Source organism: Rousettus aegyptiacus, unplaced genomic scaffold (assembly GCF_014176215.1).
Source record: "Rousettus aegyptiacus isolate mRouAeg1 unplaced genomic scaffold, mRouAeg1.p scaffold_m13_p_18, whole genome shotgun sequence".
Lineage (NCBI taxonomy): Eukaryota > Metazoa > Chordata > Mammalia > Chiroptera > Pteropodidae > Rousettus > Rousettus aegyptiacus.
In genome coordinates this window covers 4,431,991-4,447,737 of record NW_023416293.1, presented here as the reverse complement: position 1 = coordinate 4,447,737, position 15,747 = coordinate 4,431,991, and the positions used below count along the sequence as shown (strand labels likewise).

General features: G+C 37.6%; 1 protein-coding gene across 6 annotated transcripts in view; it reads right to left on the bottom strand.

Annotated features, from left to right (window-relative positions):
* The window catches only part of ENAH (ENAH actin regulator), a 107,807-nt gene that overhangs the window by 40,596 nt on the left and 51,464 nt on the right, over positions 1-15,747 (bottom strand). For all 6 annotated transcript variants that reach the window (XM_036235393.1, XM_036235395.1, XM_036235394.1 and 3 more), the window contains 2 exons: positions 15,174-15,339; positions 9,803-9,980 (listed from right to left, as the gene is read on the bottom strand). In XM_036235393.1, the coding sequence (XP_036091286.1) occupies positions 9,803-9,980; positions 15,174-15,339 (344 nt within the window). The remainder of the gene's footprint in view (positions 1-9,802; positions 9,981-15,173; positions 15,340-15,747) is intronic.

Below are 15,747 nucleotides of genomic sequence, written 5' to 3'. Positions count from 1 at the left end.
CTGCGGAGAGCACACGCTGTTGCTATCTGCAGGAAAACGGAATGCATGGAAAACGCTGGTGGAAAGTTTTAAATAACACTTGTTCAAATTCCTACTCTAATGAATAAAAAGATTGGTTTTGACACAGAAATAATTGCTGGGCTCACTGACAATGTGGAAACACCATGGAATCCTGAAAACCTAGTTCTTGTCTGGAGTGTGATACTTAAAAATAAAACTGCATTATTCAAACTGAGACAAAAGTACCTACTTAAGATAGAAAAGACAGAATTCATGCCGATTTACCCAAAAGAATAGTATCCCCTTGGGGCAGTAAAACACTAGGGCTTCCTAAGAAAAATATTTTAGAGACTCAAACATCTGTTCGTGTAAATAATACTATAAATTACTATTATTGCATTAAATAGACTTGCGAGCTATTTATATATCACATCTTGGTCCAGTTTGTAAGAGTGTATGCTGCATCGAATTTACATACTTATTTGATTTTTATGTGCAAATAAAATGTTAATAAGTGTTACTGTGTTGGCATGGTCGCTAAACTTTGGTTCTGCCAATTGTATCATACGATCCCGAAACCAACAGTGTAAAGTGAGAACAGTAAGTCCCACCGCGGGGAACGGAGGAGGGAAGGGTGCGAGGCCCTGGGCTAGCTCGAGCGGGAGCCGACGGCCGCGCGGAGGGGCAAGGGAATGCCAGCGCGGGATTATCTGGTCCAGGCGACAGAAGGTACGCCAAATGTCACCCGCCCTCCTGTGACACAGGTCGATCCCAGGTGTCCTCTGCAGAAGAGACCAGAGACCCATTTCCTGGGAACTGTCACCCATCTAGTCAACATCTTCAAACTGGGAATGTGTGACTCCAAGGCTTCGGAAAATTTTAAATCCATGGGACCAGAGACTCTAAATCTGAATAAGAAAAGTAATCCTGTGTTTGGTATAGTATGACCACAGTAAAGATCAGGACAGTATTTGTAAAGAAAGCACCTCAATAAAAAAATGTGTTTTTTCCTGAATGAATAGCACTATCATAGCCAAATGCTCCTGAAAATTTCCAGAAAACAGAAGTCATTTGTTTTCCAGCATGAATTATGTTAGAAATTTCAAAAGTCCATAGAAACAGCAAGTCTACCTTGTAAAAATTATTTCTGGTATCTTTATATGAGTAGCATGCTTTCTTGTTTATTTTGCTTCCAAATTTCTGCTCTGTGCCACTTATAAATGCCTTGCATCTATTTTTGACTATGTTTTAATTTTCTCTATACAATTAACTGACCCTTAAGGTCAAGAATTTTGAATTATTAATTTCTGTTTCTCTCATAGCATGTAATATGTTATCTTATTAGGAGTACAGATAGTTCAGTTCACTGTGGCTTTTCTCCTTTTAGATTATGAGACCATCTTCTTAGGAATTTTTTATGGATTTATTAAACAATGTCACAATATTCTTTATATACAAAATACTGACTTTGAAGATACCACTGTTTAATACTATCTTCGAAAGTTTGATTAGAAATGTCCTATCTTGCCTAGATAAGACAACAAGACGCACCAACGTGCACACGCTCTTTGCTGAACTCTAACAGACACACCCCGGTGGTTCACCATCCCATCTACAGACTGACGAAAGCACGTCCAAAACCAGGCTGTAAAAACCGTGGAGCAGGTCTTCCAGGCGCCATCATTGGGACTGGTCTCACCGGAGCGGAAGTGGTTCCTGCAATTCGTTTATCATCAATGAACAACAAGATAGACTCTATCATATCGAAGCCTCTCCTTATCCTCTGAATCCTTGTTTAAAGATGAAAAAGCCTTAGAAAAGGTATCAGAATTCAGACAAACAACCAGCAAACACTTCTCTAATTTACGGGTGACAAATATGATTAAAATTCGGGAATACAAGGGGAAGTAATTATATACAAATTACTATTCTCAGGCAGGAAGACATGGAAGTAACCATGAACGACATCTACAGCAGTAACATTAATTAAATTTCAAGCTTGCTGTAAAATGAGCCTAAAGAGTAAGTCTGAATCAGACAATACGTTGTACGATGCCCCACCAGCAGAGAAGGGAGAAATAAGAATGAGAGGCAGACAGAATATGCTGTCTGACAACAAACTCCAGGATAAAATAACTTTCTCTAAGATTATCAGATAAATCGTTATCTGTCTCTTTTACTCATTTAATCATTTCTACTTTGGAGCCGGACGAGGTAGCCTAACTCCCACGTCAGATGGAGGCTGGGCTCCCAAGAAGTGCAGGTCAGAATGGAGTTAGAGACAAGCTAAAGCATCTTTCCCAAATGCGGGTAGATCGGGAACTCAAATCATCAAGGTAAATATGTTTAAATTTGTTTCCTATGATGATTCACATGTTATGTGAATATACAATTCACATAACTGTAGAAATCACAAAAGGAAAAGTCATAAATATACCAAGTAACTAGAAACCCGAAGAACCTGACCTTTTCAGGGACAGAGCCAGAAACGGCCACAATGATCGCTACTGCTGGACAGATGATGGACGCACATCTACGCACCGGGCAATTTTCATGCATTCCGCATGACATGAGCCGTCGGACCTGCGTTTCCCTTTTCATGGACAGATGATGATAACAGAAATTAGGAATAATAATCACCGCCTACTTCTACGACGGGCAAAGTGCCAACTTTAAATGCCTGGCCCTCCATGAAGTCATCTTCATGGGGAAGATTAACGTCCTGTTACCGTGAAGACCGTGAATTTACAAACGGGGAAGCCTGTGGAAGAGGGGTGTGTGAGAGGCCGGCAGTACGTGACGGCACTCACGACGAGCCTGTCCCCCCGCCCAACCCCGAACCTGCGTCCCCAGGACGATCAGCTGATTTAGAAAAGCTGAACGTGAAAAACACTGTCCGAGGCTACCTCTGGGTTCTTCGTGATCCAGTCTTATATACGATTTTATGAAAACGTCAGTAAAGTACCCCGAATGTGGTATGTCTAGAATCAAATTCGTTACATGCTATATCCGGTACCCCCGTTCCCTCCCTCCCCACCTCTGGTCACTAGTGCCATCTCCACCGCCGGCCCTAAAGGACATATCTCATTCTCCCCTTGCTGGCCTGTCCATTACTTTTCACTGACGTAGCAGAAAGAAGATAATTGTTAAAACTAGATCTGGGTACAAATGCCAGTTATGCCGCTGTCTAGTTGTGGGCTTCGGGGCTGGTCCAGTGACCACCTTCTGTAAGCCCCAACCTCATCTCTAAAACAAAGGCAATAACTACCACCAATACTGCAGGGTTATTGTAATATGATCAGGAAGATGTCTGACCCAATTAGGATCCGGCACTCAGCAGACGCCCGACAGACAGGTCATCGTTCCTGCCTCAGGACTGCTTTAAGGACTAAGTGAGGGCAGGAGTAGACGGCCTAGAACGAGGCCCTGGCAGGTACAGGCACCAAACAAGCCTGCCACGTCCTCCTCACTCCGTCCCTCTCCCCTTTAGACTGTGCCGCTCCGGGCCTCATCTTTCTCACTGACGTTACCACACGGTGTCCCTAAACTGACCTCCGAGCTGGCCCCGGCTCACCAATCCTTTGCTTTTGCTCTAAAGCACAAACCCGACGCCATCCACACTTACTCAGCACCTTCAGTGCCTGCACCATGGACAGCAGGCACCACGGACGGCACCACGGACGGCAGGCACCACGGACGGCAGGCACTGCCACACGCGGGCCTCCGGGAGAACGCCAGGCCAGCCCCCCCTCTACCCCCCCCATCTGGTCTCTCCGCATTTCCTTCCCCCCCACCCCACAGTCCCCTGCCCAAGCCATTGCACGCCGGGCTGCTGTTCCCCAAGTGCCCAGGCGCTCATGCCTCCCCACATCTATCCAGGGCGCCCCCCCTCACTGCCGGGGCTGACTCAGTCCCCAAAACACAGCTCGCGCGTCACGGCCCCTTCGGAAGCTCCCTTGACCCGGAGCTGCCGCCGGCATCCCCCAGGCCTTCCTGCGCGCTCCATCCGCAGAGTTTCGCAAACTGCACTCTCCGTCTGCCGACCCTGCTCTAGCTTCTCCAGTCCCACTCTGAAGTCCTGGAAGACGTCATCATGTTAGTATACTTCCGGCGCCTAGCGCAGTACCTGTGCTCAAACCATGTTTGGTGGTTTTATGACATAACCTTAACACCGCTCTCACGATTACTGGCAGTCTGGAAAATAAAAGTGTCATGTCGCTACAAACAAAATATTTCTAGAAACTTGCTGAGATCTCTTTAGATCTAATTAATTTAAAAACATCTCAAAAAGATTAAAATTTGACAAGGTAAAATTCATACAAATGCTCATATTAGAAGGTATGTAGAGCCAAATCATTAGTAAGAAAAAAATGAATGGAATCTCAATATTTATATATTATGTATAAAACCTAAAGAAAAACCTCCGCCAATCATCACGAGGACTGACTTAAATTTCACATAAGTCATAACCATTATCTTCAATCAAAACTTCTATAAATGTACTTGATAAACAATACAGAATTCCAAAATATCGGTCTGGATGATGAGTTTTGAATGTACTGTTTAAAGTCCATTTCCATTAAACAATAGAAACATATAAACTGTAGCATTTGTTATAAAAAGAAGAACACTATTTCAATTCTTTTTCAAAAGTGTTACCTGTGATTTTGTTTTTTAAATTCCAAACATAAATCTCTGTAATTAGTACCTTCTAGTAAACTGGATAACCACACACCAAGTGAAAAACAAAGGAAAACGCTTCTGCTACTCACTCTTTTCACAAGAAATGGGAAAACTGAACACATACAGAGCACCCTGTGAAGCTCAGCACGACAAGCCCCAAAGGAAGCCATTTTTCAAAAAACGTTTTCCCCTGGCTCTTTTGTATGACAGAATAGGTAACAAAATGAGAATGGCTGTGATTTTTTAAAATTAAATTTATTGGAGTGAAACTGGTTAATAAAACTATCTTGGTTTCAAGTGTGCAATTCAATAATACATCATCTGTACACTGAATTGTGCGTTCACCACACAGTCAAATCTCCCTCCATTGCCGTGCACTTGACCCCTTTACCCTCATCTACCGCTTCCCCTCTCGCCTCTCCCTCTCGAACAACTAAACTGTCTGTGTCTACGAGTTTCTGATCGTTTATCTTGTTCACTTGTTGCTTTCAGTTTTATATCCCACATATGACTGAAATCATATGGTTCTCAACTTTTTCTGACTTATTTTACTTAGCATGAGAATCTCGAGATCCAACCATGTTGTCGCAAATGGCAGTATTTCATCTCTTCTTATGGCTGGGTAATATTCCATTGTATATATGTACCACATCTCTATCCAATCATCTATCGAAGGGCACTTCGGTTGTTTCCATGTCTTGGCCACCGTGAATGTGCTGAGATGAATATCAGAGTGTACATTTTCTTTACAGCTACATGTTTTTGAATTTTGAAGGTAGATAACTCAGAAGAGGGACTGCTGGGTCATATGGTTTAATTCTATTCTCAATTTTTTGAGGAACCTCCATACTGTTTTCCACAATGACTGTGCTAATTTACATTCCCAGCAGCAGTGTGTGAGGGTTCCCTTTTCCCTATAACCCCTCCAACACGTGTTATTGTCTTGTTGACAACAGCCATTCCAACAGGTGTGAGGTGATAGCTCACTGTGGTTTTGATTTGCATTTCCCTAATAGCTAGTGAAGATGAGCATCTTTTCATAAGTCTGTTGGCCATTTGTGTGTCTTCTTGGAAGAAATGTCTGTCCAGGTCCTCTGCCCATTTTTTGACTGGATTGTTTTTGTTGTTGTTGTTGAGTTGCATGAATTCTTTATATATTTTGGATATTAGCCCCTCGTTAGAGGCATTGCTTGCAAATATCTTCTCCCATTTGATTGGCTGCCTCTTTGTTTTGTGGACAGTTTCTTTTGCTGTTGCAGAAGCTTTTCAGTTTGATAGAGTCCCACTCATTTATTTTTGCTTTTGCTTCCGTTGTCTTTGAGGTCAAATTCATAAAACCCGCTCTAAGAACAAATCTGATCATTTTTTTTGTTCTATTTCTTTAAAAAAAGCCACTAAGATTTTGATAGGGATTCCATTAAATCTCTATATTGCTTTGGGTAATATGGCCATTTTAACTATATTAATTCCTCCAATCCATTAACATGAAATATCTTTCTATTTATGTCTTCTTCAATATCTTTTAATAATGCCTTGTGGTTTTCAGTGTATACATCCTTCACATGCTTTGTTAAGTTTTCCCTCAGTATTTTATTCTTTTTGTTGCAATGGCAAAAGGGATTATTGTTCATTTTTTTTGAAATTTCATTGTTACTATATAGGAATGCAATAAATTTCTATACATTGCTTTTGTACTGCAACTTCACTATATTTATTGTTTCTAATAAGTTTTTTTTTTTTGGAGTCTTTAGGGTTTTCTATATAAAGATTGATGTAGTCTGCAAAAAGTAGCAATTTGACTTCCTCATTCCCAATTTGGATGCCATTTCTTACTTCTTGCCTGACTGCTCTAGCTAGAACTTCCAATACTATACTGACTAAGAGTGGCAGGAGTGGGCATCCTTGTCTTTTTCCTGATCTCAGAAGAAAAGCTTTCGGTTTTCCATCATTAAATACAATGTTAGCAGAGGGTTTCTTACACATGGCCTTTATCATGTTGAGGTATTCCTATATACCCAGTTTATTAAATGGTTTAGTCATAAATGGGTGCTAGATCTTATCAAATGCTTTTTCTGCATTTATTAGTATGATCTTATGATTTTCATCCTTTATTTTATGTGGTATACCACATTGATCAATTTGTGTATGTTGAAAACTAGTCTTGTGCCTTTGAAATAAACCCCTACTTGATCATGATATATAATTTTTTTAATGTATTGCTCTGTTGTATTAATTTTTTTCTATTGTCTTTTTGTTCTCCATTTCATGTAATTCTGCTCTAATTTTCATTATGTTCTTCTTTCTACTGACTTTGGGCTTCGTTTATTCTTCTAGTTCTTTAAGATGTAATGTTAGGTTGTTTATTTGGGATTTTTCTTGTTTCTTGAGATAGGCCTGTAATGATTTGCTAGTATTTTGTTTAGGATTTTTGCATTTGCATTTATCAAATATATTAGTCTCTAGTTTTCTTTTTTTGTATGTTATCCTTGTCAGGTTTTGGTATCAGGGTAATGATGGTCTCATAAAACGAGTAAGGAAGTAGTGACTCTTCTTCAAAATTCTGGGAGAGTTTGAGAGGGACTGGTATCAAATCTTCTTTGAATGTTGGGTAGAATTCGCTAGTGAAGCCAACTGGTCCTGGACTTTTACTTTTTGGGGAGGGTTTGATGATTATTTCAATTTCCTTACTGTTGTTCAGTCTTTTTAGATTTTCCAGTTCTTCATGATTCAGTCTAGGAAGGTTGTATCTTTCTAAGAACTTGTCCATTTCTCATATGTTATTGAATTTGATGGCATGCATTCTTTTATAGTATTCTTGTATGATCCTTTGTATTTTTGTGGTGTCTGTCATAACTTCTCTTTCATTTCTGATTTTGTTAATTTGTGTCTTTTCTCTTTTTTTCTTAGTGTAGTTGGGGGTTTTGTCAATTTTATTGATCTTTTCAAAGGTTTAGAAACTAAAATGCTAGTTCGTTCCAAACATGAGGAAGCCAAAAATGATTGTCCATTCCCAAGGACACTCCTAATTCTTAGTCTCTCCCTCCTCCACTTCTAAGCAAATTAATGCCATCGAAAATCAGAAATTAGTGTTTGCAGTAATTTATGAAATGTTATTTTCTAAATAAATCAGACTATAAAAAACAACCACATTATATGCTTTGTTTTTTCTGATGAAAAAGCTGCAGAACCAAAAGCTTCTTTGCCTCTGACCTGGGCCACGATGTAAGAAGATGGCTAGGATGGGCCGGAGCCTTCCACCTTCCTCTTTCTTTGCTCAGCCCACGGGATTACAGGTTGTGATTGTGACAGAGAACGGAATAAAGTTTCAAAATCATGTAAGAAAAATCTATTAAATTTTTTGCCCTTTCCAAAATGTTTGTGTAGCTAGTGAGATGAGATGGGCGATTTTCTCATTGCCAAATGTGGAAATTACAAGAGAGAATGTAATTGAGTCTCTCCACATTAAGACTCATTAATTTCAAAAGATCAAGATCAGAAGGAAAAAAACATTAATTAGCATTTGCATTCTGAAAGCGAACTGTATGACTACACACTGATAATAACAATCTTTTCCATTTGGTTAAAAAAAAGAACTGATGACAATAAGAACAACATTTTTAACTACTTTATGTTAGTAACATTTAGTTCCTAATATCAGTGGATAATCTTTTAAAGGTTTAGAAACTAAAATGCTAGTTCGTTCCAAACATGAGGAAGCCAAAAATGATTGTCATATATATGCTGTCTAACCTTTGGTCTTTTAATTATTTTATTATGTAGCTGACCTATTTAATAAGATATTAAGAACCACAATTCTAGTTTCTTTTCCATGGTGAAACTATGGTGACCAAAAAAAAAAAAAAAGCAATTCTACACCTACAATAGCATGCCAATAAAATACTGATGCCTGCAAGAAAAGTACAGTGACTTAGAGAGACAATCTACAACCATGATTATATATATATGCAGACTTTCCTATGCTATTTTCTGGACTTATTGACAACCAGGAGAAGTTCCAGTGGTTTATTCTCTCAAAATAGACAAGATATGAGAGCTGGGTACAAATTATATATAGAGATATTAATTTCCTCAAAAGAGATCTAATCTAAACCATTTAAAGGCATAATATCATGGTTTCTGGCAACATTCCAAAATGACTTATTGCTCTGAAATTCATATCTGAAAGAGATTAACACATGAGCTAGATCTTTCGATCCTTTTTAAAATGAGGCAAGGAATAAAATTTAATTTATCAACAATAGGTTTAAAATTCTATACCTTCAACAAAATATCAAATTTTGACTATAAGTCCTTCCTCTTAAAATATACAAATAAACTTTGTTCACAACACATTTACATCATTAAGATCACTGCTAAATAAACCACAAAAGCAAGAGTAATCACATTTGAATTTTTATATATATAACATTTATTTTGATTATAAAATCTAGCTCCCCAAAAAAGTAACAATACATTGGCATAGTTATTTTCCTATTTTTTAAACAAAAACAAAAACAGAGCTCATCTCTGACACATACAACAGTCTTAAATCATGGGGTTTTTTAAAGTGAATTGTTTCTATATATCTCGCTGTCTTAAGCACCACGCAGCGCCGGGGAGCTGCAATTCAGAGCTTATACCACCTGAGGGCGCTCCTAAAATCTTGAAACAACTTTTAGAACCAAATTTTTATTTACTAGGATGGAGACCTAGTCCTACTTGAAGTTTAAGGGCTCAGTGGTGCCTTAAGAACCGTGCTTCAGAAAACGTGTTTCTTCATAAAAACCGAGATGATGATAAATGTGCATAATTCTATTTGCTGCGTTTTCTCTGGGCCTCACATCTTTTCAACCAAAGTTGAGGTTCGAGAGCAGGATCAACAGAACTAAATAACTTCCAATGAGAGCATTAAAAAATTACTAATTAATCTCATATGGTTATCCCTCTAGACTACATGCTTATCACCCTCAAATAAAAGTTCACATTTCTGTAGCAATTAATAGAAATTCAGGAATTACTTCAAATACACATACAATTTAAAAGCTGGTCAGAAAAGATCTGTTTTAACAGATACACGACACTTCAGTTCAATAGAGCGCGTCAGCGAGGGGCGCCTTACCCGTTTCCTGTGAATTCAGCACTTCTAAGGCATGCATCATGGCACTTGCAAAGACATTGGCATCCTCTTTGCTGCCAAAGTTGAGACCATACACCTGTCTAGCATCCCGCCACTGGTGGAAGGTCTGCGTGGCTTGATTGTACTTCAGCCCTTTAGGAATGGCACAATTTATCACGACCTAAAAGACAGTAATTCTTTATAAAGTCAAGGTAATCACTGGCAAAGTCGACAAATCCTGATCGGATAGATATTCATTCATTCATTCATTCATTCATTCAAACCTTTTCTGGATAGACCTTGGCAAAAAATAGTTAAAATGATGACCTGGGGTAAAATCACCCTGTAGATTTTCAGTCTGATGGAAGCAAAGCTGTCCGGTAGTTACGAAGGTCTGGCCTTAAAACAGTAAATTAGTAAGATAAAAGAAAATCTATATCCCTCGTTAAATATATTTTACCATACTTATTAAAGTATGATAAACTCACATACCTCAGTAAACATTCCCATGCAGCCAAAAACTTGATCAAGATATAGGGCATCCTTCTTAACTGCCTCCACCCTCCCAGAAAGTACCAGGCATACTTCACACATCACAGATCCATTTTGTAGGTTTTGAGGATTTCATATAAACTGAGTTACATAAGTATTGTAATGCATCTGCCCTTTCCCCTTCAAACGGGTTTAGGAGAGTCTGTGAACTGTCTGCAGTTTGGGGATATCAAAAACAGTGATGTTATGAACATCCTACTAAACGTCTTTTTGTACACCCGAGCACACATTTCTGTTGGGCATGTGCCCGGGGTGGAACTGTCACAGGCCACACGCAGGCTCAACTACGGTAGGAAACTCCGAGTAGCTTTCCAAACCTGGTCCGTCGATTTTCACTTCCGCAGCAGGACACAACGGTACGCACAACTACACATACGATGCAACGGTACAACTGGCATTGTCGGTCTTTATTTTAGCAGCGCTGGAGCACATCAACACTACATCGCAGTGGTTCCAGTTTGCACTTCCCTGATCACTAAGATTGAGTACTTCCTCGTGTTTATGGCTACCTGGATAACTTCTTTTACGAGTAAGTGCTCAAGTTAAACCTCTTGCCCATTTTCCTACTGAATTATCCACCTGTGTACTTTGTAAGAGTCTCTTATATATTCTGAATACAACCCTAGTGGTGGTTATCAATGCTGTAAATATCGTCTCCCATTCTTGGCTTGGCTTCTCGCTCTCTTAGTGGTGTCTTTTGATCGACAGACATTCTTAACCTTTATGTATTCCAAATTCAGTCCAAATTAGCAATCTTTTCCTTTATAGTTAATGCTTTTCATAACCTGCTTAAGAAATGTTTCTCCATATCGAGGTCATAAAAATACTATCCCATATCATTTTACAAAAACTTCATAGTTTTAACTTTCATACTTTTATCCCAAATCAACTAGAATTGACTTTTGCCTTGTGGTGTGAAACCCGGTTCAAGTTTCCTTTTTTGTTTCAATACGGCTCTCCGACCGATCCAATCCTACCTATTAACTGTGTGGCAAGTTTACCTTTTCCATAAATCGAGTGTCTATAAATGGCTCTGTTTTGTTCTAGAGTCAATATGCCTGTCTTTGAGCCAACATCAGTGTCTCTTTATTACTGTAGCTTTATACTAAGTCTTGATGGCCTAAAGTAGGTCCTCCTACTTTGTTCTTCAACAAAAGTCCTTTGTGTGTGTGTGGCTACAATTTTATATTATCAATTTTGTGTTATTGATCCAACCTGCCAGTTACTGCTTTTAACCCATTTCCCCTTTAGAAAATACAAGTTGCTAGCATTATTTTTATTTTGCATAAACACACTTTCTGAAGCTGAAGCAAATCTGACTAGTTTTCAGTGTGAAAATATGAAAACTGTTCTTGAAGTTATTTCTAAAGAGAACTTGTCTCTAATCCTAATGTAACAGAAACGTATACATAAATTGGATTCATCAAATAAATCTGTTCGAGAACAATGTTAACATCACACATAGGAATACTACGTTTTCTAGGATTTGACATTTTTAGTGATCGAGAATTACTGTATTTGGTAAATGAAAATACCACTTCTAAAAACAGAATGCTATTAACAGAATGATGTCATTTGTTGCCAAAGACTATCAATATACCAGAGCAATGCAAAAATAATAATAAAATAAAACTCTTTCGTGGTAAACTCTGGGGGTGAGGTTAGGACTGTGATCTGCGAGTTATTTCGGGGTGAACGCTGCAGCCGAAGCTCCACTGGTGAGTGTTCTTGGGGCAAATGGGAAATGGGTTAATTGGAGTGTTCACTTATATTTAATGTAAATTATATATAAATGTGGATCTAAATCTACCGTTCCTTCTTTTAGAGTTTACTATAATTCTCCCTTCTATTAGCTTGCTAGTTAAATGGTTTTACTATTGTTTTAGCAGTTGCCATAGAGATTATAACAGGCATCTTAAACTGATCAAAGACAAAAACTGGTATTTTTACCTTTCCTCAACAATACAAGGATTTTACAAATACTTATCTCCAATAGCATTCCCCTCTTTTCGATGCCCATCTTGGGACCCCTTTGTTATTCTTACTGAATATTTTAATTATATATATATTATAAACCTTATAAAACACTATCATTAATTTTATATAGTCAACGATCAATTAAGATCATTATTTATGCCTTCTGTTTTTAGCTCCTTCTGCCCTCTTCAAGTTCTATTGAGACCATTTTTGATGATGAAGAACTTCTTTCATTGCAGATCTCCTAGTGATGAATTCTCTCCATTTTTGTTTGTCAGAACATGTCTTTATTTCATCTTTGTTTTTGAAGAATACTTTTGTTACGTATGAAATTTTAAGGAATCATTTTTTTACAGTACTTTGAAGTTTACAGCTTTCAAGCTCTTGTTTCTCCTGAGAAATCAGCTGACAATTTACTGTTGCTTCTTTAAAGTCATCTTTTTTTCGATGACTGCTCTCAAGAGGTTTACCTTGTATTTTGTTTACAGCTATTTTAATGTGATGGGTTTATATATGGTTTTATTTATATTTATCCCACTTAGGTTCACGGCATTTCTAAGCTGATGCTCTTTCATCACTTTTGAAAACTCTTGTTCATTATCGCTTCGATTACTGGTCTGCCCCATCCTCCCCTCTCCTCTGGGGTTCTAACTACACAGACGTCGTACGTTTCATTTTTTTTTTTACTGCATTCCTATGCCTCTTAAGCTCGTTTTACATATCTACATTTTTCTCTCTCAGAATATCTTAGCTTGGGCCTGAACATTCTTTTCTGACCTATATTCCAGTTTACTCATTCTTTTTAACTGTTTCTAATTTGTTGTGAAACCCATGGCTAAGTTGTTAATAGCAGTTATTTTATTTTTCATTTCTAAAGTTTCCATTTGGTCCTTTTTTCAAGTATCCAGTTCTCTGCTAAAATTTTCAATCTTGTCTTTTATTTCCTTTAGTATATTAAGCATGGTTATTTGACAGTCAATTTGATAGTTCCATTTACTGGGTTCCCAATGGGTCTGTTCTAATACAGTTCTGTCATATCCTTGTGTGCCTTGGTACTTTGATTGAGTGCCAGGCACTGTGTATGGACAACTGTATAAAAACTTTGAGGCCTACAATGATGCTGTATTTTTCCAGGGAAAATTTACATTTGCTTCTGGCAAACGGCTAGGGAAACTAAGCATCTCAAATAACCTTAATCCAAAAGTGATGGAAAAGGCTGGGTTTCAATTCCTACAAAGACCAGTCTAATTCTGATTCGAACCTCTTCCAGGGCATGGGGCATCTGGGTCCCAAGTCATGGCCTGGGGGATATACGAAACTGCTATTGACTTTTATATACTGATCCAGCAACCCTGCTGAACACTCTTGTTAGTTCTAATATTTCATTTGCAGATACTTTGGGGATTTTTATGCAGACAATTACATCATCGGTGTGTAAAATCTGCTGTTTCTTCTTTTTTGATCCTGAAAGCTCCTATTTTCTTCATCTTCATATCACCAGGTTACCTACCTCCTTCGCAATGCTAAATGAAAGTGATGAAGGCTGAGGTCGCGACTTACTTATTCCTGAGTTTGATGGAAACTCACCATTGTCCTGTTCTGTAAGATATTTACTGTATTGTTTATATTACTAATCCTTATCAACTTAAGAAAATTTACTTTTGTGCCAAACATGATGAAAATTAATACGTGCAGATTTTAATTTTATTAAATGCTTTTCCTGAATCTTGTTTCTTGTAGGTTTTCTTCTGGGAAATTACATTACTAGGTTATCTAATGTTAAACTATCTTTAGGTGACTGAGAGGGAGATAAACCGTATTTGGTCAAGAGGTGGTTGGTCTTTTTCTTTTCTTTCAAATATGTTCCTGCATGGGTCACTAATCTCTTACTGTCAATGTTCATAATTGAGACTGGTTATAATTTTCCTCTCTCAAACTGTTCTGTTTTAGATATCAAAATTAGACTAGCCTCATAAAATATTATTCTTTAAAATGGTTTGCATAAAACAGGTAGTATTTTGAAGATTTTTAGATTTTGTTTGTAAATGCTCTGATTTCCTCCATTTTTAAAAATTTGGGGGTAGATTATTAATTATTGATATATTTTATGATTGCAGGTCTGCGTTTTTCTATTCTAACACTTTTGGTAAGTTTTATTTTTCTACAAAATGGTCCATTATTGGCATAAAGCTATTCGTATTATCTTACAAAATGTATTTCCTTATAAATATATTTCCAATGCTAATAGTGTTTATTTGTAACTTTTTTTGTTTTATTCTGCCAATTTTTATATTCAGTAGGGCAAACGTGTTAAAAATTTCTATTTATTTTTATTTAATTACTTTTTTCTTTTATTTTTTTATTTCTTTCTGCTTTCTTTGGGTTAAGCTCATTATATGCCATTAAGATTTGTCCACGGCTTAGACGTCCCACACTTTCTATATGTAATACACCTTGTCGTTCAGATCTAAGTACTTTTTTTCTAAACATTTTCTAATCTTCATAATTTTATCTTAGTGTCATGAATTATTTGGAAACATTTTCAAATTTCCATTTTAAGACCGCTCCGTTTGTCAAAAATTAGAAATCATAGGATAGTTTACTTATGAATAAAAATTTCGGTGTTTTATATGGAAATTTCCTGACGTGTACAGTTTTCTAATTATTTTTAAATATTCGTCTTCTTTTTTGCCAACACTTACGATACTTTTAGGACTACACGTCAGTACTATTTTCCCCCATGGAGACTATTTTGGCTATAGTGTCAAAGCACTACTTTATTTTACTGCACATGCCAAGCCTTTTTGCAATGCAAGATGACTTTAAGAACTGAACGGACCCTTACCTGATGGTCCTGAATCTTCCTGCCCACCACTCTGAAGGTGTTGTTGCCTGTGTGGTGATATATGTGAACGCGGCTGAACCCGGTTGAGCCACCAGCTGGCACCCACTTCTTATTGGCATCATCATAAACCATCACAGCAGCTCTTGCCTGACAGATACTCTGTTCGCTGTTATAAAAAAAAAAAAAAAAGCAGGCTTAAGATATTTAAAATATGCTGTTTCCCACAGAGACACATAACTCAGTGAGCCAACCCAGCAGTCAACAATTAATGCTTTCCTGGAAACAACAGTGAACCAGACATGAGCTTCCTGCCCTTTATGGGTACAGCTGAATGGGAAAGATGGATTAAAAGAATGAAGTGTGACAAGGGGCCCGAAAGAGATCAGGACGCACAAAGAACACTGACACTAACAGCACAAAAACTGTATTCTTTTAAATATGAGTATCTAATACGTTCACTTAACTGAATAAAACTACAAGTATAAATTAATCACTATATATATGTGTGTGTATATATATGAATAAATAAAAATACTGGTGACCCGTTTGTGATTAAATTATTTTTATCATCAGG